The 27093-nt window shown below is 32.6% G+C and overlaps 2 protein-coding genes across 3 annotated transcripts; one reads left to right on the forward strand and one right to left on the reverse strand.

Annotated features, from left to right (window-relative positions):
- The first annotated feature begins 19051 nt into the window (after positions 1-19051).
- LOC139840320 (acetylglutamate kinase, chloroplastic) lies at positions 19052-22408 on the forward strand. The gene is made up of 2 exons (XM_071830587.1): positions 19052-19144; positions 21048-22408. The coding sequence occupies exon 2, from the start codon at positions 21181-21183 to the stop codon at positions 22189-22191; it is 1011 nt and encodes a 336-aa protein (XP_071686688.1). The 5' UTR covers positions 19052-19144; positions 21048-21180; the 3' UTR covers positions 22192-22408.
- Positions 22409-23062: 654 nt separating this feature from the next.
- LOC139843607 (beta-fructofuranosidase, insoluble isoenzyme 1-like) lies at positions 23063-26647 on the reverse strand. Of its 2 annotated transcripts, XM_071833719.1 has the most exons (6): positions 26458-26647; positions 26079-26087; positions 25117-25979; positions 24216-24374; positions 23868-24130; positions 23063-23333 (listed from the first exon to the last, which is right to left on the reverse strand). In XM_071833719.1, exons 1-6 carry the CDS (start codon positions 26633-26635, stop codon positions 23063-23065), a joined length of 1743 nt encoding a protein of 580 aa, XP_071689820.1. In that variant the 5' UTR covers positions 26636-26647. The 2 variants fall into 2 exon arrangements, with proteins under 2 accessions (XP_071689820.1, XP_071689821.1); XM_071833720.1 differs by lacking the exon at positions 26079-26087 and having other exon boundaries at positions 26458-26497.
- Positions 26648-27093: the final 446 nt, after the last annotated feature.

The following is a 27093-nucleotide window of genomic DNA, read 5'->3' on the forward strand; positions in this document are numbered from 1 at the left end:
ATTAATAATGATAATAATAATAATACTAATAATAATAATAATAATAATTGGATAATAATAATAATAATACTAATTATAACTTTAACGATAATAACGATAGTAATAATAAAAAAAATAACAATTTTTAATGATAAATCCCTTTTATTGATAAAGATAATAATAATGATAATAATAAGATAAAACTAAAACGACGATAATAATAATCATTTTTAATAAAAATATCGAAAATTCAATTGATTATAACTTCTAATCCGTTCATCGAAACCATTCGATATCTAAAGGAAAAGTTCTTAATTTTTCGCTAGCTTTCCAAGGACATGCATATCTTGTACCTTATCTCAACTGCAAATGTAACTAATTCAAGATTCAACCTAACTTGTCTAAGGGCAATATCAAAAGTACAAGTATGCATAATCTTAAATACTCGAGCACTAGTCAGGGATACACTATTAGTATGTAAAAGTTAAATTATGAGTACTCACGTATCAATATTGAGATTCAATATTGCAGGAAAGGTACGTAGACGTAACGGAAATGATAAACACTATATTGACCTCACGAGCATACCCATGAACCATACTCAATCACCTCCATAGCTATAACCCATAATTTCCTTAATCCTATCCTACTCGAAAAACAATTTCGAAATCACTCGGACAGCACTCCGTCGTAATATTTTATGTATACTAATAATATCTTAAAATAATACAGAGTACATATATATGTGTAAATCGATTGAGAGAGTTTAGAGAAAAATATTTTTAAGTTTCTATGAAATAATGAAACCTATTGAATTCTATTTATAATAGATTTTTAAATTATTAAAGTATGAATTATTAAAGTGAATTATTAAAGTATGAATTATTAAAGTGAATTATTAAAGTATGAATTATTAAAGTGAATTATTAAAGTTAAAGTAAAGTAAAAATAAAGTAAAGGTAAAATTTAAGTATAGTAAAAGTATAAAACTATGTACGTATAATACGCGTATAAATATATATAATATTAATTTAAATCGTTATATATATTTAATAAAATAAAATATAAATATCGTTATCTTTATCATACTAGTTAAGTAATGAGTTATCAAAAGTGGTTCTAGATATTTATAAAAGTTATATACGTTTTAATAATAAAGTTCTTTTTAAACTGAAAACGTTTTTGTACGTTTGAAACTAAATAGATCAATCGAGTCTTTATGAGATTCAATCTTCCACTATCCTTTGTCTAGTTCTCAATGATTGACAATTTGTTCTTATTTATAAATCACTTTACCATTTTCCGAATATTGTTAAAATGGAAAGATTTCTCAAATCAACGTGGGCCTTTCAACAGAGACTTGTAATCATAATTCAATATATCTGATAATTCAATCATTTGATTTTATCTTCTAATTCCATTGATAAACATTTTGAAACAGATACAATCTTATAAAGTATTTAAACTAATATTTTGTTTACGTTTCAAGTTATAATATATATACACATATACATATATAATCATATTCGTTTAATGGTTCGTGAATCGTTGGAACTTGGTCGAGGTTGAATGAATGTATGAACATAGTTTAAAATTCTTGAAATTTAACTTAACAAATATTGCTTATCGTGTCAGAAACATATAAAGATTAAAGTTTAAATTTGGTTGGAAATTTCCGGTGTCGGAAACATATAAAGATTAAAGTTTAAATTTAGTTGGAAATTTCCGGGTTGTCACAGTACCTACCCGTTAAAGAAATTTCGTCCCGAAATTTGAGTGGAAAAGTCGTGAATGATAATAAGTATGTTTTCATGATGCATACGGGCTGAAAATTAGAGTTTTATCATCAGCGAATAATTTGGATAAACAATCCATTTATATGAAGAGTACGAATGAAGCTAACATAGAAGAGTGAAATGGGTAAGTGTAGATTCATCTTATCATTTAACGTAGATATGATTGATTCCCAGATTTAAAGGGATTTGAAGAAAATCTTCTTAATAAGATTTGACTCTCTGGTAATCAAGGGAATTAGGATCCGCTTTAAATGCGATCGTCCATTTTAATTGTTCTGTCGGAGATTTTCTTATAAATTCATCTCCTTCGTTTCCTTACAACTCACACCTTCTGTTGATGCATTTTATGCAAGTCCCTAGACATCTACCCACGTCCATTGCATGTACAACAGTTTACAGGCCACCATGATTGCTCGTTATCATCCTATCCATGTTTTTATGTGATTACGGGAACTTCAGGAACGAGATTTAGATGTTTGACTATGTTAGACTTAGTCAGACGTACGAGTGAAGCCTCACTAGTACGGCTGACAGGCTCATACACAAAATTGATGCTGAGCTAAGTCACAATTACAACCTAAATGAGAAGACACGAGTGAGTGATCACCCGTACGGCTGATGAAGCCAACTCGTACGTGTGATGAATGAATCGTATGGGTGAGTCAACAGCAAGGGTATATAAAGTTTTATGTTCTTCATTTTAGGTTAAGCCTCTCATTTGTTACACACACTCAGATCTAGTGAGCTCCTCCGATTCTCTCTCAGTCCAAATCACCCAGGTGGTGAATAATAGCTCTAGGTGTTGATCTAATCACACTTGATTTAGTTGTGGTTTGACTAAATTAATCAAGTAAAAAAACTTAACCTATTCACTAGAGGGGTTGATTCACTTATTCCGCCATTGTGTGAGTTAAATCTATTGATTTCTAAGTTCCTAGTCATGTTTTATCACCTTCTATTCTTTCCCCCTCAACTCATATTTTAAAGTATTCATCAATATGCTCCATCCAGTTCTGATTCTCGATATACTTCTAACTTTCATAATGGTTTACAATAAAAATATATTACATCAAAGTAAGTTTCTTGAATGCAGTTTTTACACAATATCATACAAGCATGGACTCCAAATCTTATCCTTAGTTTAGTATGCAACAGCGGAAGCTCTTACTAATCACCTGAGAATAAACATGCTTAAAAAATCAACAAAAATGTTGGTGAGTTATAGGTTTAACCTATATATTATCAAATCATAATAATAGACCACAAGATTTCTCATTTTTCATAAATATCATTACACTCGCAAGTGCATAAAAATCATTCATATGTTGAACACCTGGTAACCGACGTTAACTTAATGCATAGAATATCCCCAAAACAGAACCTCTCATCTGTATAATAATCTCGAAGTACTAAACCATCCATAACCTGAATGGAGGTTGTTAAGCCCAATAGATCTATCTTTAGGATTCTCGTTAATTAGGGGCCATTTCTCTAATTCTTAGGCTACCAGACTTGAAGGCGATATTCGGTTTAATAATCCAACCATAGAATGTAGTTTCGCATACTTGTGTCTATCTTGTAAAACATTTATAAAACTGCATGTATTCTCATCCCAAAAATATTAGATTTTAATAAACGGGACTATAACTCACTTTCACAGATTTTTACTTCGTCGGGAAGTAAGACTTGGCCACTGGTCGATTCATGAACCTATAACAAATATGTACATATATATCAAAGTATGATCGAAATATATTCACAACACTTTTTATTACGTTTTAATGATTTAAGTGTATTAAGTTAGCTGTCCTCGTTAGTAACCTACAACTAGTTGTCCATAGTTTGATGTACAGAAATAAATCGATATATATTATCTTGAATCAATCCACGACCCAGTGTATACACGTCTCAGGCTAGATCACAACTCAAAGTATATATATTTTTGGAATCAACCTCAACCTTGTATAGCTAACTCCAACATTACTGCATATAGAGTGTCTATGGTTGTTCCAAATAATATATATACATGGGTCGATATGATATGTCAAAACATTTGCATACGTGTCTATGGTATCCAAAGATTACATAATATATTAGAATACATGTATAATACAATATAAGTTAGCTAGGATAAGATTAATATAGATTTGTTACCAATTTTCACGTAGCTACAACAAGAAAAATTATCCAATCTTGTTTTACCCATAACTTCTTCGTTTTAAATCCGTTTTGAGTGAATCAAGTTGCTATGGTTTCATATTGAACTTAAGTTTATGAATCTGAACAGAAAAAGTATAAGTTTATAGTCAAAAATATAGGTTACAAGTCATTTTTGTAAAGGTAGTCATTTCAGTCGAAAGAACGACGTCTAGATGACCATTTTGGAAAACATACTTCCACTTTGAGTTTAACCATGATTTTTGGATATAGTTTCATGTTCATAAGAAAAATCATTTTCCCAGAAGAATAACTTTTAAATCAAAGTTTATCATAGTTTTTAATTAACTAACCCAAAACAGCCCGCGGTGTTACTACGACGGCGTATGTCCGGTTTTACGGTGTTTTTCGTGTTTTCAGGTTTTAAATCATTAAGTTAGCATATCATATAGATATAGAACATGTGTTTAGTTGATTTTAAAAGTCAATTTAGAAGGATTAACTTTTGTTTGCGAACAAGTTTAGAATTAACTAAACTATGTTCTAGTGATTACAAGTTTAAACCTTCGAATAAGGTAGTTATATATATATGAATCGAATGATGTTATGAACATCATTACTACCTCAGGTTTTGTGGATAAACCTACTGGAAATGAGAAAAATAGATCTAGCTTCAAAGGATCCACGGATGGCTTGAAAGTTCTTGAAGCAAAATCATGACACGAAAACAAGTTCAAGTAAGATTATCACTCGAATTAAGATAGTTATAGTTATAGGAATTGAATCAAAGTTTGTATATGAGTATTACCTTGATTTAGAATGATATCTTACTGTAAACAACAAGGATTTCTTGAGATTGGATGATCACTTGAAATGGATTTGCAAGATTGGAAGTAAGCTAGCAAGATTTCTTGAAGTGTTCTTGAATGGTTGTTTTTATGATGATTAAAGCTTGTAATTGAAGCTAAAAGATGGTGAAAATGCTTGGAGATGATCAAGTATGATGTTAGGAGTATTTTGAGAGAGAATTTGGAGTGTAAGTATGAGAAAATGGAATGAAAAAATGGGGTGAAATCATAAAAACGAAATTACTTGTTATAAAGAAAAAAAAGATCCTTAAGTTTGTTTTTATCTCATTAGTCATACAAGTTGTTAAATAATGGTTCTACATGTTTTTGACTCTAAGATAGCTGCTAAGAATAAATGATTAAATGTGTATATACCAATAGTAAATACATCTAGAAGCTGTGTATTATACGAGTACAAATACGGGTGTACACGAGTAGAATTGTTGATGGAAACGAATGAGAATGTAATTTTGAGCATTTTTGCTAAGTAGAAATACTTTGATATATGTCTTGAATTCTTTAAAAAGTGTATTAATATATCTAAATACACTACATGTATATACATTTTAACTGATTCGTTAAGTCATCGTTAGTCGTTACATGTAAGTGTTGTTTTGAAACTTTTAAGTTAACGATCTTGTTAAATGTAATTAATTCATTGTTATTATACTTAAATGAGATGTTAAATTGTTATGTTAACATGATAACATGGTGTATGAATATATCTTAACATCATATATATATATATATATATGTTAAAATATTATTACAACGATAATCGTTACGTATATGACTCGTTTCAAAATTCTTAAGTTAGTAGTCTTGTTTTTACATATGTAGTTCATTGTTAATACACTTAATAATATGTTTACTTATCATTTATCATGTTTATCATAGTATAACAATATATTAATATGATTCATAGGTAATTAGTAAGACGTTGTTATAACGATAATTGTTATATATATCGTTTCGAGCTTCATAATTCAATATTCTCATTTTTTATGTATATCACACATTGTTAATATACTTAGTGAGATACTTACCTATCATAATCTCATGTTAACCATATATATGTCCATATATATATATATATATATATATATATATATATATATATATATATATATATATATATATATATATATATATATATATATATATTATATATATATATATATATATATCATCATGTCATTTTTACAGGTTTTAACGTTCGTGAATCGCCAGTCAACTTGGGTGGTCAATTGTCTACATGAAACTCATTTCAAATAATCAAGTCTTAACAAGTTTGATTACTTAACATGTTGGAAACATTTAATCATGCAAATATAGTTTTCATTTAATATATAACATGAAAAAGTTTGGGTCACTACAGACATGGGTTCGACGTGCGTTCTTCTTGACGCAAGCATGTTGTGAAAGTTGAGAAAGAAGCGCGTCATTAAGTCATCGTAGCATCTAATGGGCGATGGTGGAAGATTGTTAAACCACTATCGTGTCACTCCTTCGAGGAGCGGAGGAAATTCAGTACACTTGGTTTCGTCAGTCCAACGCTGGTTGCGCACAATACCCTCGTATTTATGTAAGAAGTCATCTCGATCAGAAAATCCATCATAATACCCCAATGTCAGCCCCGAATTACCGGTAATGGGACAGTGACATGGTTTAATATGTGCGACACAAAATTTTTCGCGGCATGAGCAGTTTCAAATGAAGGCTTAATTGTGACTCCCTTCATCCCAACAAACAAGTTTCTTATCATATGTTTAGCCCATCCTAGTTGTTCAAATTCGTGAATCATGTCATCTGGCGTTGCTTTCATTAGTGAATAAACCAAATTTGCTTGATTCTGGGCACACTCTTCCCGTATTTAGATATTTAGCGCATTGACGGTCACCTTCGATGGTACGTACTAATCCGAACATGTAAACCGTTAGGCTAGATCTGGGCACCGATGGGGGTGCCTCTTGAACCCATTGCCGAACAAATCTTAACTTAGAAGTAAAATTCCGGAATACGTCATCAATGGTCATATCATCTGTCATTTTCATACTCAAGAATTCAGCTTTAACCTTTCCATCTCATTTCTAAAACAACATTGTTCCCAAACCTTAGCATGAAATTTCTCCCAAGTTATTTGGCTAAATTGCTCCTTGGGCAGGTAAGCAGTAATAGAATCTCACCACTACATTGCTTGACCTTTCAACATACGGCTAGCATACAACACCCTTAATTCATGCTCACACTAACAAGCCTCCAAAGCACGTTTCGCTTCTCTAAGACTATGAAATGTCACAGTAGGGTTTGAATGACCACTGTATTCAAGGGTTTTGCAATCTCAAAATTGCTTATACGTACACTTCTTCTGTGTTTCAACCATTGAAGGATGAAACATAGGCATTTGGAAAGGGTACATCATTTGATTTGGAAGCAACTGATTAAACTAGGGTGACATCTGGTTTGATAGAGGATATTGATATTGAGTTTGTGGAAATTGTTGTTGAGAGGTACTTCCATATTGTGGTTAAAGAGTCGGAGGAACTGCTGGATTCAACTTGGTAGTATCAGGGTTTGGTTGCACCTGTTGCTATTGTTCAAGCTCTTTAATACGATCACGAGCTTCATGAAGTTGACTTTGATGATCAAGTACTTCCTGAGGCGTCATCCTCTTCGAATTCGGGGGCTCTGAAAGTTCCGAGGGCATTGGGACCAGTAGCATTGTCTTCATTATCTGCCATTTCTGCACTACTGTAACATCTCACACAAAAGCTTAGTATACAAATAGTTAGCACTTACCACTAACATACATCATCTCCTATCATTCACTTAGCCCATCCCCTTGCGTGTTATGTTAGATATGACTTTCATAGAGTTTGGGAACATGACATTTAATCACAATGTGCATGCCACTAAACCTATGCTCTGATACAAACTTGTGACACCGATCATTTTTTTAAATACACAGCGGAAGTAATAAACATGATTAATTAACAAACATGACCATTTAAGTTATTAGATCATTACAGAAAACCGAGTGTTACTTAAGCACCGTTTACAAACTACATGATAATACAAAATCCACATCAGAGTTGACTTCATGACAAACATAACATAGGCACGCCTGTCTTCTCCTAAAACATCCTAAAAGATAATGCTAACAACCTGCAGGGAGGAGATGGAGGGATTAGCACAAAACTAAGTGAATGACACTAACATCAACAATAGTATACAACACAGTTTTACTACATGTCATACAACTAAAGCACACATAACCACTAGTGATGTCACAAGAGACTCCGGTGGCCTGGCCAAGCCTACAACCGCAGTTTATCGGACTAGGTTTACCAGGAATTCCTTCCACATAATGAATAGTATAAGTCCTCCACACGCAACGAATGCGTCATTCAAACTTATACTATCCTTCTGCCATAAGGAACCCAACCCCTAAACCTGGGTGATCAACCACTGCTCTTGATAGGGACATACTAGGGTTTTAGCACAGAAAGCAAGCACATATCAACACATACGCTAGCATTCAGCCTCAAACAACAAGAGTAGCATGGAAATCCTAATTAGCATGGCACAAGGATAACTAGCTAGTCTATACTATGCATCAACGGTTAGTCCCACTCATTGATTACCAGCAACAACTCAGTTATCTAACTTCTGAGCTTCTTCCTTGTTTCTATCGCCTGGGAACAATATAAATAAAGTCAGTATATTGATTTAATAAAAAATTAGACACACAAGCAACATAACGGTTATAAAACAACACTTAACATAAAAATCATCAAAACCACACTGTCAAAGACAGTCGGTCGACTATGTTCATCAGATGCAACAGCAGCAAACTCACGAGTTTTGAGCCAAAATCCTCAAATCTCGATCCTAGACTCGATTTTGACCTCAAAACTGAACACAACTTGTTTACACAACATTTTTGGTACATAAACCTACAAGTATTACACGCGGACAACTTCAAATTACACCATTTGACACCAAAATCACTTTTTGACAAAACTTCACAAAAACTCTTCGTAATCAGAGGTTAAGATACGATTTTGTTCTAAATATTACCTTTTTTAAGACACTGAAATCACAGGGAAACGATTTCACTTGTTTAACAAATCCAAGAACAAGATTTGATGATCTAAGGTTTTTAAGTGGTGAAGTTTGGTACGGTTGCGTGTGTGTGGGATTGTTCTATAAATAGAACGAAATAGACAGATACATAACATAAATGGGTTTGAAACCTATACCCTACAACACACGGGTATTTAACAGTTATCTAATATCTTACGTACTTAGTTAGACAGCCCTAACGAAGTACAATTAAATAAACAAACTTATTTTGTGACCCTTATCACAAACTGGTCTTAATGTAATAATCAGATAATTATAAATATATAATTACACTAAGAGCATATAAAGCACCCTTAAACAAAACCTAAGGGCAAAATAGTATTCTTACAGCTAGGTCCAGTCTGAAGGTGTTACAGTATAGCTATACCTTCTCTCACTATTTCTCCTTGTTCGGCGACGTTCCGTTCAAGATTTCATTTCGTCGTGTTCCGCCATGTATTGTTGCTCTTATTCCTAGGCACACCTCTTTACTAGGCCAGTTATCGTCAAGGTTGGAAATATCGTTACTTGCGGAATACTCAGTCTTGAGGAGTACTCGGACTATGTTGACCAAGTTTGGCTTTGACCAATTTTGACTAAATTTTGATTGATTTTTGAGCGATTTTGACTAATTTTCCAAGTAATCCCGAGTTTTGACCGATTTCCCGAGTAATCTCGAGATTTGGCCAAGATTTACCGAGTTTAGATCGAGTTCGACTAGGTTTGACCGAGTTTGATTACTCGACTCGGAGTTCTCGAGAAATCAAGTAATCGTCAAAACTCTTCGAGTTCTTAAACACTAGCTATCGTGGTGTTTCAGGTCTACCATTTGATTGATGCTCGTGGATTTCAAGGATGCTTTTTCGGCATCCATTTGTCAATTTCATGTCGTGACATCGACATTCAAGCAAGGGCCGGGTTTACCCACTGAGTTTGGTTTTGATGGTGTTACACAAGAATATGTTTGAAACTACTTGCTATGGTTTTGTTAGGGTTTGCGATGACTGATGTTCTTTAGTTTTCAAAAATTTCTTGGTTGTTAATGGACTTCGAAAATAATTGATCGCCCGTTTATAGAGTCAGATTATAAGAGAATTTCAATTGTTGAGTTACATGTTAGTCCCAATTGATTTGTATTTGTGCAATGTGGTTTGTAACAGGGTATAGTCTAAATAAATGTGTGAAATATATTGTAAAATAACTGTTCTAAAACAACCCAACCCGTCCTCAACCCGATAATTTTTTTTAAACATTAACAACATTAATACCACACCACGTTACGTTTTCGAAACATAAACAATCACCACACAAGTTTAATAACATGAAAACGTTTCATACAATACTTCGCGTATTAAAAGTTTAGTACAATTCAAAATGTAACATCGACCCATGAGTTTAAATGCCAAACAAAACATGAGCATGACCTTTGGGGTTAAAATAGCCAACAAGGCCGATTCCCAAAAATATCCTCCAAGAGCCCGCTAGGTGGAGGTCTCTAGTCCACAAGCTTTCCCTTGCCCTTGTCCACACCTGATTCTAGTAAACAACGAGAGGGTAAGCAAAACGCTTAGTGAATGCAATAACTATACATCTACATATATAATCTACTTACTTCCAATCACTTACACAATTACCGCATACATGCTAGCAATCTAATTAGCATACCATCACTAAGTATAAGGCTAATAATCTCCAATTCCGCAAGCTAGCATAACCAATAGCATATAGTCGATACAATATAATATGATAAAACTACAACACACAACCATGGTTAACCAATAGCACAAGGGAATGGTACTCGCAAAAGACCATCGGTGTTCACAACATCCGTTAGTGTACTTAACACCTCGTATCACTAACCCCTGGGTGGTGTCTTATCACCGCGACTAGCCCACCCATCATACTTCCCGGAGTGGTGTCTTAACACCGCGACTAACCCACTCGTCACGTAATATGTGGTGTCTTAACACCGCGACTAACCCACATTTCACGACACACAAATAAATACATTATATACATACACGTATAATTATTCCACTCACTTTAACACTTGAATGAAAGTGAAACCAAAATCTCGTAAGCTTCAACGCAAAGTATCTAATACATTAATTACATAATTAACACATAAACAAATTGTACTACTTATCAACTCACAACCTTAGTTCATTAATGACCCAAGGTGCAATTATGACCCTTTGGCATTAATGACACTCACACCATGTCAAGACTACCTTAAATCACTAATGGCTAGTGATTAAAGTCTAACCACACCAACTAACACAAGTTTTGAGCAATAAACATCTCCTTTTTCTAGTTGGGTCACAATATACCCATTTGACCCATTTCAAAGGCTATATATGCATTTGGGTCACCATAACCCTAACAACACCCATTTTACTAACACAAAGTGTACTAGTGATTCAACAACCAATTAAGACCCACAAACCCCAAATTAACAACACCAAACCCTAGTTCATGAGTCCTTTAGTCCAAGTACACAAATCTTACCCAAAATCCCCAAATTGATATGGAAATGGGTCTTACACTCAACCCATAACTAAAACCTTAGCCATAACTCAAATTAAGCACTAGAACTTGAAATTAGAACTTACCACAACACCAAAACGTAGCTAGTAAGTAGATGCAACAAGATTCAAGCTCCAAATGGCTAGAACTAGCTTCTTCTTCCTTGAATTAAGCTTTCTCTCACTAGAACTCTCTCTCTAGTTGTGAGTGTTTGGAAGGATAATGTTGAGATGGAAATGAGATCCGGATATGATCTCAAGCTTTAAATACGTCCACTACTAAAAAGACCAAAGTGCCCCTCTTATTTTTACAAAATAACCCAAAAACCCAGATTCTGTCATAGGAACGTCGTTCCACATTTAGGAACGTCGTTCCTCCCTTCGTAATGCCAGATCGTTCCTCCCTTCGTAATGCCAGAACGCCGTTCCGGAATAAGGGAACGTCGTTCCTCAAACGTCCTCAAAACGTTATGTTCAACTTTTACACTTATCAGGCACAGGAACGTCGTTCCAGTAATTGGAACGTTGTTCCACATAAGAGAACGCCGTTCTTCCTTTTGATGTAAATTATGAAAATGCATAAGTATAAGTAGACTTTTCCTAACACTTTTGAGAACACTTCTTGATGCATAAAATTTAAGATCTTACAACTCACCCCCACTTAAACTGGATCACGTCCAAATCAACGGGTTATGAAAAACGAGGTGTTACATGTTCCGTTTGACTTTTCAAAGTCTCTGCTTTTTAAATTTTGACTTAAGATATTTTTATTTGTGTTATATAATATTGAATGAAAGTTATATGAATGGATTCGGTTTTAAAATTTATTTTCATTGATATAACTTTCATCAAATATTATATACAATACAATACAAAAAAATAATTAAAGTCAAAGTTGTAAAAAATAACTTAAAAAGTCAAATCGGGACGGTATGCATTGAATACATGTTTTAGATCTACTTAATAATTTATTTAACGTGTCATGCGGGAAAAGAAGAAAGAAAGTTAACAATGGTTCGCATCACAAAGTAAAAAATGTGACTTTTTTGCTCCGTTGGTCCCTGTATTATACCCAATTTCGCTAACAGTGTCCCTTGGTTTCTAATTTGGCCTTCCGAATCCTTTGTTTTTCTTAATTTGGCAACCTACGTCCATCCGTCTAAATTCCGTTAAAAAGATCTGTTAACCCTTGAGACATGTGCTTTGCATGTGAGGGTAAATTCATCTTTTTACTATTTTCTTCACTAAAAACGAGGGGCCACCAGTGCAAAAAAAATCTTATAATTTATATATTTTTAATTTATAAATTTATAAAAATAAAAGTCTATAAATTCAGTTATCTAACCTTTTCTTCCTTTTTACCCTAAAACTTCACATTCTACACATTCTCTTAATTTTCTCTTAATTTGTTTCTTAGCAACATTCATCTTCGTAAACCCACCGAACCAAATTAGATAAAAAAACAAAGTGGATTCAAACCATCGATTTAAGAACTGAAAGAATCGAGTAAGAACATCTCATACTTTTTCAACAAATCTCTTTACTTTACTTCCAAATGGATCTCATACCAAACAATCAAAATCATAAATTCAAAGTAGAGATTCGTACCGTTTAACAAAATGTTTTCTCAACAAAAGTTGCTTGAAAAAATTTGCTAAACACCCGACTAACATATTCAATCACTGAAACTCGGTGATTTGTTCCAATTGATTTGTTGACTAAATGAACCCTACTCCGACTTTCAGATCTACCTTTGTTTTGAATAATCTAAATCAGAGTTGAGGCTTCCAATAGTCCGAATGAGTCCGAATGAGTTGAGGCTTGATTCGATTCAAAAGGTGTATTTTGATGAAATATTAATTAATACAGATGAAAGATGGATCCCTACAGATAACATCTATGCGGAGTATATATACAATATTACGGGGCAAACGATAAACATAGCTGACTAGGAATCCACCTCCAAATTAACTCAACTTTAAAACTAACTAATCTAATTACTACGGAATATTTAAATCTAAATAATTAACTAATTTGGAATTAGAGGGTTTTTGTTAACAAATAACAAGCATAAAAAGCTAACAGAATACGGAGGATGAAGATAAAAAGCTAAAAAAATGTCTATTCTTGTTTTTATAAATAAATATACTAGATTTGAGTCCGTGCGTTGCACGGCTACTTAAAAAATCGTTTTAAAATAGGTTTTACTTTGTACTAAGTAATTCTAGCGGTCTATATTAATTTTATAGTTTAAAACTTGAGACTACAGTGAGTAAAATCAAATAAAAAATATATTATGAGCATCTCATACATTTTTTGTATCATATAATTTAAATGCGTTATAAGAAACATCCAAATGTTTCAATTAATAAGTATATGTACTTTAAGAGAAAGTTTGCATTTTGTTATGTGAATAATCGGAATATTAGAAATAGTTTAACATTTTATTTTATTTCATTTTCAAATTAACCATATATTTTATTTTGTTTGTTAATTATTAATAATTTATAGAATTATTTAAACCATAAATATTGTGGATGAGATATGTGAATTTTTCACTTGGCACAATTTGCTATAATTAAGGTGTTAATGACGAGTCCTTATTTAAATTTTCTTTTATATAAAGATATAGATATAGATTTTTGTTCTTATTTTTATAAAGTTAAAAATAAATTAAAAATATATAAATTATAAGATTATTTGTGGTCCTTCGTTTTTAGTGAAGAAAAAAGATGAATTTACCCTCACATGCAAGGCACATGTCAAGGGTTAACAGACCTTTTTAACGAAATTTAGACGGAGGGATGCGGATTGCCAAATTAGAAAAAACAAAGGATTCGGTAGGCCAATTAGAAACCAAGAGACACTGTTAGCGATTTGGGGTATAATAGAGAGACCAACAGAGCAAAAAAGTCTAAAAATTTAAATAAAATTCTACATAGTAAAGTTGCAGACAAAAAGCCCTAATAGTATTGCTGCTAAATTTTTTTTTTTTTTTTTTGAACGAAGAATTTGCATCATCAGATCATTTATTTCAACGACCCTCATCATTTGCACCCACACACGCTAGAAGGAAACTCCTACCCGGGTTGCTTGGCAACTAATCACGGGACCTGGGTTGCTTGGCAACTAATCACAGGAAATTAGAGAGAAAACCTTCCGCCTCCAGGAATTGAACCCGGGTTGCTTGGCAACTAGTCGCAGGCCCTTCCACACTGAGGCTTGATACCGTTGAAGCAAGCGTTCGTTGGTAGTATTCCCACTTTGTTTGAATTCGTCGTTGATGTGCTTTCAACTGGTAATCCTCTCGCATATTGTTTGTGTGGAACTTTGTAGTATTTAGCTTTAATTTAATGTTAGATACAGTGGCAAGTTTAGGCGTAGACATGTGAAGTTCCGTGACAATACTAGTTTTTTGAATTTTTTCATAAAAAATAATTTAAAATTGTATATGATAAATATAATAACGAGAGTCATATACTTATAGAATAGTTATTTATAATTTAATCATTTGGACTATAAAAATATTTAAAATTTAAAATTATACCAGACATTCATTAAAAAAAGGGAAGTGATTATCACATAACATTTTTTCATTCATATACACTTTTATCTAAATTTTCAGTTAGGCCCCTGGTAAGTTGAACATACATACATATATATATATATATATATATATATATATATATATATATATATATATATATATATATATATATATATATATATATATGTATATTGAAATGTCCCGTTCATATTGATTATAAACGTTCCATATTAATTGATTTCGTCGCGAGGTTTTGACCTCTATATGAGACGTTTTTCAAAGACTGCATTCATTTTTTAAAACAAGCATAACCTTTATTTTTTCGATAAAGGTTTAAAAAGCATTACGTAGATTATCAAATAATGATAATCTAAAATATACTGTTTACACTCGACCATTACATAATGGTTTACAATAAGAATATATTACATCAAAAATAAGTTTATTGAATGCAGTTTTTACACAATATCATACAAGCATGGACTCCAAATCTTGTCCTTATTTTAGTATGCAACAGCGGTAGCTCTTAATAATCACCTGAGAATAAACATGCTTAAAACGTCAACAAAAATGTTGGTGAGTTATAGGTTTAACATATATATTATCAAATCATAATAATAGACCACAAGATTTCATATTTCAACACATCTCATACATAGAGATAAAAATCATTCATATGGTGAACACCTGGTAACCGACATTAACAAGATGCATATAGAATATCCCCATCATTCCAGGACACCCATCGAACATGATAATTTCGAAGTACTAAAGCATTCCAAATTCCAGAATGGGGCTTGTTGGGCCCGATAGATCTATCTTTAGGATTCGCGTCAATTTGGGGTCTGTTCCCAAATTCTTAGGCTACCAAGCTAAAAGGGGCATATTCGGCTTCGATCATTCACCCATATAATGTAGTTTCATTTACTTGTGTCTATTTCGTAAAACATTTATAAAGTTGCATGTATTCTCATCCCAAAATATTAGATTTTAAAAGTGGGACTATAACTCACTTTCACAGATTTTTACTTCGTCGGGAAGTAAGACTTGGCCACTGGTCGATTCACGAACCTATAACAAATATGTACATATATATCAAAGTATATTCAAAATATATTTATAACATTTTTAATACGTTTTAATGTTTTAAGCTTATTAAGTCAGCTGTCCTCGTTAATAACCTACAACTAGTTGTCCATAGTTAGATGTACAGAAATAAATCGATATATATTATCTTGGATCAATCCACAACCCAGTGTATACACGTCTCTGGCTAGATCACAACTCAAAGCATATATATTTTTGGAATCAACCTCAACCCTGTATAGCTAACTCCAACATTACTGCATATAGAGTGTGTATGGTTGTTCCAAATAATATATATACATGGGTCGATATGATATGTCAAAACATTTGCATACGTGTCTATGGTATCCCAAGATTACATAATATATTAGAATACATGTATAATACAATATATGTTAGCTAGGATATGATTTGTATAGAATTGTTACAATATTTCCTGTAGCTACAACAATAAAAAAAATATCCAATCTTGTTTTACCTATAACTTCTTCGTTTTAAATCCGTTTTGAGTGAATCAAATTGCTATGGTTTAATATTGAACTCTATTTTATGAATCTAAACAGAAAAAATATAGGTTTATAGTCGAAAATATAAGTTACAAGTCGTTTTTTTAAGAGGTAGTCATTTCAGTCGAAAGAACGACGTCTTGATGACCATTTTGAAAAACATACTTCCACTTTGAGTTTAACCATGATTTTTGGATATAGTTTCATGTTCATAAGAAAAATCATTTTCCCAGAAGAATAACTTTTAAATCAAAGTTTATCATAGTTTTTAATTATCAAACCCAAAACAGCCCGCGGTGTTACTACGACGGCGTGTGTCCGGTTTTACGGTGTTTTTCGTGTTTTCCGATTTTAAATCATTAAGTTAGCATATCATATAGATATAAAACATGTGTTTAGTTGATTTTAAAAGTCAAATTAGAAGGATTAACTTTGTTTGCGAACAAGTTTAGAATTAACTAAACTATGTTCTAGTGATTACGTTTTCAAATCTTCGAATAAGATAGTTATTTATATATGAATCGAATGATGTTACGAACATCATTACTACCTCAAGTATAGTAGGTAAACCTATTGGAAATGACAAAAATAATCTTGAGCTTGATTGGATCTTTGATGGCTTGGAAGTTCTTGAAGCAGAATCATGACACGAAAACAATTTCAAGTAAGATTATTACTCGAATCAAGATAGTTTATAGTTATAGAAATCGAATCAAAGTTTGGATATGAGTATTACCTTGAATAAGAAAGATAACCTACTGTAATTAACAAAGGTTTCTTGATCTTAGATGATTACTTGGAATGGATTTGCAAGATTAAAAGTAAACTAGCAAACTTGAAAGGATTTTCGAAGTGTTCTTGAAGTGTTCTTCCTATGATGATTATAGCTTGATTCTTGAAGTAATTTTTGATGAAGATGATGATTAGTTTACTGGAAATTTCATTCCTAAGTATGTGTGTGTGTTTAGAGAGAATTAGAAAGAGAATTGTAAGTGAAATGGATTGATTGATGAGTGGTGAATGATGAGTGGTGAGTGGGGTTAAAAGGAGCTCTAATTAGTTGACTAGTTCATGATAGAAGTTAAATTTAATTAGTCATGCATGACATAATCAAGAGTGGAATCCCATGCTAGTTCCTATTGGTATATACTCATAGTAAGTACGTCTAGCAGATGTGTATAATACGGGTACGAATACTGAATGACTACGAGTAGAATTGTTGATGAAAAATGAATGGAAATGTAATTGTAAGCATTTTTGCTAAGTAGAAGTACTTTGATATGTGTCTTAGTTAACGATCTTATTTAATGTTGTTGAAATCTTAAAATCAAATTTTTAACACATTTTTAATAAAGCGATATTAACCCCGCTATCGGGGGCGCTGCCCCAGAACCACCGTCATAATCAAGATAAGTTCAAACAATTGTGCACTCCACACTTTCCCCAAACTTGTTCGATATTTAACAAGGTTATTTTGGTTAACAAATTAATCACATTACAATTAAATCAGATTGGTGACACAAATCACCAACAATGAATATATCTTGATATGATATATATACTTTAAAATGTCGTTACAACGATAATCGTTACATATATGTCTATATATATATATATATATATATATATATATATATATATATATATATATATATATATATATATATATATCAACATATAGTTTTTAAAAGTTTTAACGTTCGTGAATCGCCGGTCAACTTGGGTGCTCAATTGTCTACATGAAACTCATTTCAAATAATCAAGTCTTAACAAGTTTGATTGCTTAACATGTTGGAAACATTTAATCATGCAAATATAGTTTTCATTTAATATATAATCATTGAATAATCATGGAAAAGTTCAGGTCACTATATATATATATATATATATATATATATATATATATATATATATATATATATATATATATATATATATATATATATATATATATATATATATATAACAAGTTAAGGAGCCCGCGCTTCGCAGCGGAATTCCAAAGCAAGTTCTAATGAAAAATTCAGTGTTTGAAAAAAAAAAAAAACCAACGTGTATGAAAGGTGGACCTATCTATTTAGCATTTTTTAAAAAGCATCCGTTTTGCGAGTAGTTAGTTGCGTTGTTTTCGTAAAATTATTTCGAGTTGAACGGTATCGTCGAAAAAAATTAACTCGCGACGAGCGAGAAGATATGACCCATTGAATATTTGGGTGGAGTTTATTTAAGATATTTTGTGAGAATTTTGATTTGACGTTTTGCCCCCTGATTGGGGGGCCGATTTTTATTTTGACTAAAGTTGGGGGCTAATTTGTATTTTGATCAAAGTTGAGAGTCATTTTTGAAAATCGAATTTTAGTATTAAAATAATGCTATGAATAGTAAAGACAATATATTTATAATTATAATTAAGGGTAAAATAGATAATAGGTGTTTATGAATTAAAAAGTGGCCACTTCAAAAAAAAAAAAAAAAAAAAAAAAAAAATAGCCCTAAAATAATAAACAGCTGTGACCTTCATCGACTCTTTCGTCCTTCGAAACCTTCGATCATTTTATCTATATATAGTAACCTGGTAAGTATTCCTCCTAAATTTACTCTCAATTTTGCAATCCCTAATCTCATCACTAACTTATTCTTTTGAACTATGTGATTATCTATTAGTTAGGTTTTTTTTTTTTGTTTATTCATAATTCATATTGTTTATGGGTAATGATATGAAAAGCATCCAGTAATTTAGTATCCATATTGGTAATGATCTGCTATTAGGGATTTTTATTATTTATTCATATTTGTAAAATTGCTCGATTGCTTACAAAGTTACACGCTTGTTAAATGATTTTATTTTTTCTGTTAGACTTGTGAACTCATTTCTAATTACTTTAAATTTCAATTTTACTGCTACTGTTTTTTATTTTAAGTTAAAATGTATAAATTTGACAATGGTTTTGAATTTGACAGCTATTTTTAACATGATAAGATACTTCAAAAGTCAGGGGAATCTAGGAATTCTGTTGTGCTTAACTATAATCTGTTGTGCTTAACTGTAATTTTATACCATAGGGATTTTTTTTAATGATTCAATCTGCATTTATGTAAACATATTTTGGTTATATAGAAGATTGTCGATTGACATATCTTATAGGGTTTATTTTGAATTTCTACTTTTGTTGGTGTTTGTATAGCTGCCCGAGTGTGTGAAATTCAGCCTAAGCTATGAATCTATGATGATCATGTTTCGTGATTATTCCGAGTCGTTTTATGCTTAAGTGTGAGCTAATTAAAGCTAAAAACGTAGTGTTTGTGATACTCATGTAAGATCCATATATTTATAAACTTTTACATTTTTCTAGAATTGAATTAATAAGCAACAGGGATGTAAATATTTATATGATGCTTATTTATGGAAGACATATGATAGGGAATATTATTCAGTTTTCTGGTAGTCATACCCGTTTACCCATTTACCCATATATATGATAGGGAATATTATTTACTAAATGATTTAAGATGTGTATATAATGCAAACTTATAGGCATAGAAGTGTGCGATGTCGTACGTGAACAGGCTAATATAAATTCTTTATCTTTTTGCGCTTTAGTTATGGATTATCTCAACAAAGACAGAACACGATGTTAGCTAAATAGACTAACGTGAAACACATTAAGATGGAGGTAAGATTATTGATATCAAAACCAAAGTAGCGGTAAGGTTATATGAGCATGATCTAGTGGCTTATGGTATCTTTCGTTTTCTGTGATCAATGAAAATGGTAATTTTCAGCAAACCTTGTATTTGTGTTGAGAAATTTAAACGTTTTGTTGTGCATATCAAAATTATGCATAAATAGTATGACACTGATTTGCTGGTTTGAAAAATTAAGTTACTGCTTTAAAATGGTTCCTTAATGATATGCTTTTGTTTGATGTTGACAATAGTAAAAAATATGAACAACCTTTTTTTGCAAGTATTATTCAATTTTATGTTTGTGTTTTGGTTGCGACCCGACCTGATTTGACCCGACACCTTCAATATTTTGTTCAAGTAAGTTATTTTTGGGACCCATTGAGTTTTGATCTTAGAATCCTCACTGTTATAAAGTATGCTTACTCTTAATTATTTGTTCAAAAGAAGATAAAAGCTAATTCAATTGAGTTACATTGCTTTGTTAAGCTGAAGCATTTCTAATTATACAAAGTTCATAAAACTGTTACACAATTTAAACAGTACTAATAATACTATTGAATTAATAGTATTAGTACTTAGTTACATTAATACCTCAATGTCATGCCCAAATATAAAACTGTTACAAAATTTAGGGTTTTAATACTATTGCTTATACATGATTGTCTCGAAAGATGTTCATAGTGTGCGTTTAGTTATGGAAAAATTTAGGGTTTTAATACTTTTACAAAATTTAGGGTTTACACCATTATTCGGCTTTAGTGTTATTTATACTTTCTACTTTTTATTTTCAGCATTTCAGCAAATAAGCATCGTAAGTTACTGTTGTGGCGCAATTGTAATAATTCTGTAGCTGTTACATACCTGCTTATAATCCAATTTGAAACCGATTGTGACCTGTAACTTCACATATTGACTAGTGAAATCATGTTGGCTGCAAAAACCCTAATTTCACGTCCTTCTGTTCTCCAAACACCAACATTCCCAAACCCTAGCATCAAATCATCACAAAAACCATTGAGATTCACATCCATACGTCTGAAATCATCTGCACAAACTGTTCTAACAGAAACACTATCAACAACCCCCGCAAAAACTCGCGTCAAAATCCTCTCAGAAGCCCTACCGTTCATCCAGAAGTTTCGCGGTAAAACCGTTGTCGTTAAATACGGTGGTGCAGCAATGAAATCAGAAGCTCTGCAAGCATCTGTCATTACAGATCTCGTTTTGCTCTCTTGTATTGGTCTTCGAATCGTGTTTGTTCACGGTGGTGGCCCTGAAATTAACCAGTGGTTAAATCGGTTAGGTATTCAGCCTAATTTTCTTAACGGATTAAGAGTAACAGACGCTTCGACTATGGAGATTGTTTCAATGGTTTTAGTCGGTAAGGTTAATAAACATTTAGTTGGATTGATTAATAAAGCTGGTGCAACTGCAGTTGGATTGTGTGGGACAGATGGAAGGATTTTTACAGCGATTCCTTCTCCAAATGCAGCTGAATTAGGGTTTGTTGGAGAGATTTCGAGTGTTGATACGTCGGTTTTACGGCCTTTGATTAATGATAATTTGATTCCGGTGATTGCGTCAGTGGCAGCTGATGGGACAGGGCAATCGTATAATATTAACGCGGATACGGCGGCAGGGGCGTTGGCGGCCGCGTTAGGCGCTGAAAAGTTGTTGTTGTTGACCGATGTGGCGGGAATTTTAGAGGATAAGAATGATCCGGAAAGTTTAGTGAAGGAAATTGATGTGAAAGGGGTTAAAAAAATGATGGAAGATGGGAAAATTGCTGGTGGGATGATTCCGAAAGTGAATTGTTGTGTGAAATCGTTGTCTCAGGGGGTTAAAACTGCGAGTATTATCGATGGGCGGTTGGAACATTCGTTGCTTCTTGAAGTTCTTACTGATGAAGGTGCTGGAACTATGATCACGGGGTAAGATATCGTTTTATTTTTGGCTTGTATTTTATATTCCTTTCTTTTTGTTTGGAGTTATGAAATTAGTTTTGTATGGTGCTGTTTGAAGCCTCGTTTAAGTCATTTTTGTTTTCTCGGTATCTAATTGTTGAAAAGAAGTTGAAAACAATATGAGTAGCTTATAAAACCGGCTATGTGTTAAGCTATGAAGTGTTGTGACAGTATGGAAAGCTAATAAAGCTGCAATATTTGCTAAAATTATCATGTTTTAGTTACAGCAGCAAATTTGTTTGTTATTATGTAGCTTTGTGTCTTCTTGATTCACTGTTTGCAGATGATAGTTTAATGTAGTTAAAAGCTCGTTTAGTTATAGATGATTAGTAGTCTACCTAGTGGTTTTAAGCTAGTGTCTGCCTTAAGTACGAAAGCTTAGTTAGTGATTTAACTTGGCACTAGGTAATACCTGCTATAAATGTCTATTAGTTCATCTTCTTTGAAAAGTTGTAACAGACTGCAAATTGACTATGTTTTATGTATATGCAATTTGATGACTGGAGCCATTCAGAGGTGACTACTGAACCAGTCAGTATTCCGAGTATAGTCCAAAACCTTTTTTAGGGTAAAATGTTGATGGTCAAAAATCAAACGTTTCGATTGAATTGACACTAAATCTGAACATATATACATATCTAGAATCAGGCTTTAGGGGAAGATTTTCCACAAACTAGTTCATCTTCTATGAATCAGAACCTTGTGATACAATAGTATGCTACCCTGTTTAGCGTACGTTTACAAATTTTTTTTCTTTCTTGAAGTACATGGTTAGTTGGTTACATCAGATTTTCAGACCACTTCAAGTTTAGGTTAATTAATTTCCCATTGAAATATTTACTTTAGTTCATTTTAGGCTTCTTCATGGACCAAGCATCAAGTTTCTCAACGGTGACTGTCTCGGTACCGTTGTTAAATACATGCAAATGTACTTTATCGCCAACTGCCAATGTCGGATAAACCCTAGATGTTATTACCGTTTTGCCCCCTGCCCCAAAGCTTTCCACAACAGAATGATCAATCAAACTCCTAAGTGAAATCTTGTTTTCAGATAAATCTACATCCACAAACCCTCCAAACGATGGCCGGTATTCTTTGTGGTTCAACGTTGACCTTTGGTAAAAAAAGAATACGGACGCTTGTTAGGATTTTGTTAATCCTCCTTATCCATGGTTGGTTACAAATGTAACCGGCATTTGAGACCCATAGCGTGAAAAATGGGTACATTGGGTTAGGTATGTAACCAATTGGGTTCATAAAAAAGTTAAAGAATGGGTCCAAGTTAGAGCCATATGAAGCCTAACAAATATATATATATATATATATATATATATATATATATATATATATATATATATATATATATATATATAAAGGTTTAGCGGGTTCTTAACGGGTCTGTACAAGATTTCAAAAATATTACGGAGTATTATCTAGAGATTGTAAGAAAGTTTGAGAAACACGCTTCCATTTAGGCCCGACCCGTTTGACTAATCTAAAAATTGACCCGTTCGACCCGTGGCTCGTTTCAACCCGTGACCCATTTCAACCCAACCTACCTGTTTTGCCGGCATATTTATAAATTAAAGTGAGCACATATAAAGAGAAAAGATGAAAGATATAAATAGAGAGAGAAAGTGAAATTACGGCATGGCATCGGAGCACATAAGAACTTTATGCTTAGTATCTTGAGTGTTGAAAACTCTAAAAAAGACAGGAGTGTATTCTTCAAAATCTTTTGAGGTCAATGTTAAAAGACCAAATGGCCCTAATCCACCTTGTTTGGTTGTACTCATAACTCGACATATATTTTTCGCAAGAGTTTCTGGTGGGAATAGTTTATCCCATTTAGTATCATACTTTTCAGCTTTATCTAGACCTCGAAACTTAAATACCACATCCACATCCGCCTGTACTTAAATCACAATAAAACTCATAATCAGATTCATAATAGTATAGTGCCGTAGTACAATGAATGTAGCACGAATTACAAACCTGTGCAGCTGTAATTCCCTTAACTTCAACTTTATCTCCTTGTTTGAGTACCTTATTGCTTAGTTTCATATGCTTTTCTCTTAGGCTTTCTAATTCAGCAACAGGCCATTGTAGCAGTTGTTTTCCAGAGGAGTCTAACCAAACAGTTCTTGGAATTAACTACATTAATGGAAAAATTTAAAAAAAAAAATCTCAAGAGAAAATTTTAGGAACTCTGAGGATGTGTTTAGTTATAGAAAAGTGCCTCACTCTTTTAGAAGTTTAGGCCTTTTTTAGATGTAGAAAATTACCCCTTTAGCTAGAATATATATGCAACAAAGAAAAAAAATTGAAAATGTGTAAAAATTGAGTATTTTTTAGTAGCTTTTCCAAAAAAAGTGAATAGTGAATTTCCTAGTTCATAACATAACTTTGGAAAATTGGCTCACTTCTGACTTCTCTATACTTTTCCTTTATAACAAAAATCACTCTTCCCTTATCTATAGCATTAAAATGCATTTTCCAAATTTTCACCTTTTTTTTTTTTTTTTTTTTTTTTTTTTTTTTTTTTTGAGAATGAAATCTTCCCTTAAACACTCTCTTTAAAAAAACTTGTAAATTTGAAAATGCATTTAGAATGAATGATTTTTTAGAAAAGTCTTTCAAGAAAATATTTTTTTATTCAAAATTCTCACTTTCCACAACACTGCCTCTAATAATCTAAAAGTTTACAAAACCTTTTCAACATCAATTTTCCAAAATGGAATTGCACAAACACTTTTAGAAAAGAACTACTCTTTAAAGTTTTTTTCTTTTTTAGAATTTAGATATGTGAAATTGTCAAAATTTTCCACAATTATAAGGGAGAGTAAAAATTTGGACTTAGATAAAGGTATCAAATAACTGTTAGAACGAAACAAACCTGGATTCCAGCCCATCCTTTTTTGACATTTTCGATTTCAGTGCTAGACTCGTTAGCCCAACCCCAAATGATCCTACGATGCTTTGACGGGTCATAAAACGATTTAGAGGCATAAAAGTTCCCCCAATCGTATCTTAAACCAGCCCAACTATCGATCATTCCTTCATCAGGGATGTATCTGTCTTTCTTTGTATCATACTTTCCAATTGTATACGTATCGTATCTAGCACTATCAAGGCTTACCTTAAAAACATGTTTGATATCACCTTCTATTACCGTAGTATCCAAACCCTTGTCTCCTCTAATCGATACAGGATAAAAATCGGGACATTCCCACATGCCTACATTTTCTTTTTGGTGCAACGGGTGGTCAACTAAAGTCCATTTGATAAAATCGGGGCTTCGGTACAAATACGATATACCTACCATATCGACTTTACTACCGATAGTCATCTCCCATTGACCGTTGACTTTCCAGGCTGTGGTGGGGTCACGAAACGCTGAAGCATTTTCTTTTGTCGGTTTGATTATTGGATTGTCATCAGGTTTAATCCATTTTTTTAGGTAAGGATCTGAATGGTTTTCGGGTATCGCGTAATTTTGGACTTCGTAACCTGGTTCGGGGTTTTCGTAGATTACTCCTGTGTATAAAATGACTGGTTTATCATTTGGAAGGATTGTAGCTGACCCAGACCAACAACCGAACTTGTCGAATGGCTTGTCTGGTTCGATTGCTGGATCGAGTGGGGTCCAGTTTATTAAGTCTTCTGATACCGAGTGGGCCCACACAATGTTACCCCACACAGAACCTTTTGGATTGTATTGGTAGAATATATGGTATAATCCCTTGTAATACATTGGTGCTGGAAAATTTAACCAAATTTTCAAATAGAATTAGCAAACTGATTTTTTATTTTTTATTTTAAATTAGTAAATACAAAAGATAAAGAGTGTAGCCTCACCATTAGGATCTGTTTAATTTATTGATAAATTTCAGCAGCAAACCATGCACATAAATGGTAAGAGAAAATCATCAGTCTGTTTATAAAAGAAATCACTTTAGTTTCTAATACAAATACAAATACAAATGTTCAAAAGCATAGAAAAAACAATATCAAGGATGAGTTGTGTACTTGTTTGCATATACATATCTTTATTTGATAGCATATACATAGACATATCGTTACATAAATTGCATCCAGATGTTAAGAACGTTAGTAATTAAGCGAATTGAATGCATGAGGTCTTGTGTTAGCTCGAGTCATGATCTATAAAATTGCACATAAGCACGTGTAGCACGTATGCATGTATAAATAGCGAAAAAGATGATTTATGACCAACCATTGATCCAATGATGTTTTGGTTGAAAATGATAACCGGTTCTATGATCTTCTACGACTTGAATCGCCCTAACGTGTTGCAAGTGTTTAGATACCTTGTGAAAGGCCATGACTCCTCCTTTGAAGTTATTCAACATTGGGAAGAAACATACCAATCCAATCAAACTCCATATAAACATATTGAAAGACCACATTATATTATTTTATTTTATTTATGAAAAATAGATGAATTTTGATAATTATATTTTTACATATCAGAGGTGTTAAACCTGGAAATGAACAAAGGAGTGGGAATATATAGAATAGGTGAGAAAGAAGTTATGAGGTGGTGGTAAAGAATGAATTGAGGGGTTAAAAGAGGTAGTTAATTTTAAATTGGTGGTAAAGAGAGTTTGAAGGTAAGTCTAACAACACTCCCTAATCCCTATCATCCGTAGTTTTGAGTGCCTTCAAGATGGTGCTCTAGTCTTGAGTTTAGTTTTGGGCATGATCGTCTTGTATTTGTGTATGTTTGTGTGAGTCAAGTATATGTTAACCTTTCTATTATATGTAAGGTTTGAATCTTGAGTTAGTCCTTTAGTCTTTGTGCCGATTTGGCAGGTAATAAGTTCAGTCTTAGATATCATTACAACGAGTC

This window comes from Rutidosis leptorrhynchoides, chromosome 4, assembly GCF_046630445.1.
Source record: "Rutidosis leptorrhynchoides isolate AG116_Rl617_1_P2 chromosome 4, CSIRO_AGI_Rlap_v1, whole genome shotgun sequence".
Lineage (NCBI taxonomy): Eukaryota > Viridiplantae > Streptophyta > Magnoliopsida > Asterales > Asteraceae > Rutidosis > Rutidosis leptorrhynchoides.

Coding starts and splice junctions, on each gene's coding strand:
- LOC139840320 (XM_071830587.1), top strand. CDS start 21,181: ATGTTGGCTGCAAAAACCCTAATTTCACGTCCTTCTGTTCTCCAAACA.
- LOC139843607 (XM_071833719.1), bottom strand. CDS start 26,635: ATGTTTATATGGAGTTTGATTGGATTGGTATGTTTCTTCCCAATGTTG. Junction 24,375..25,116: donor AAGGATGGGCTGGAATCCAG/GTTTGTTTCGTT, acceptor CCATTAATGTAG/TTAATTCCAAGAACTGTTTG. Junction 24,131..24,215: donor AGGGAATTACAGCTGCACAG/GTTTGTAATTCG, acceptor ATTTAAGTACAG/GCGGATGTGGATGTGGTATT.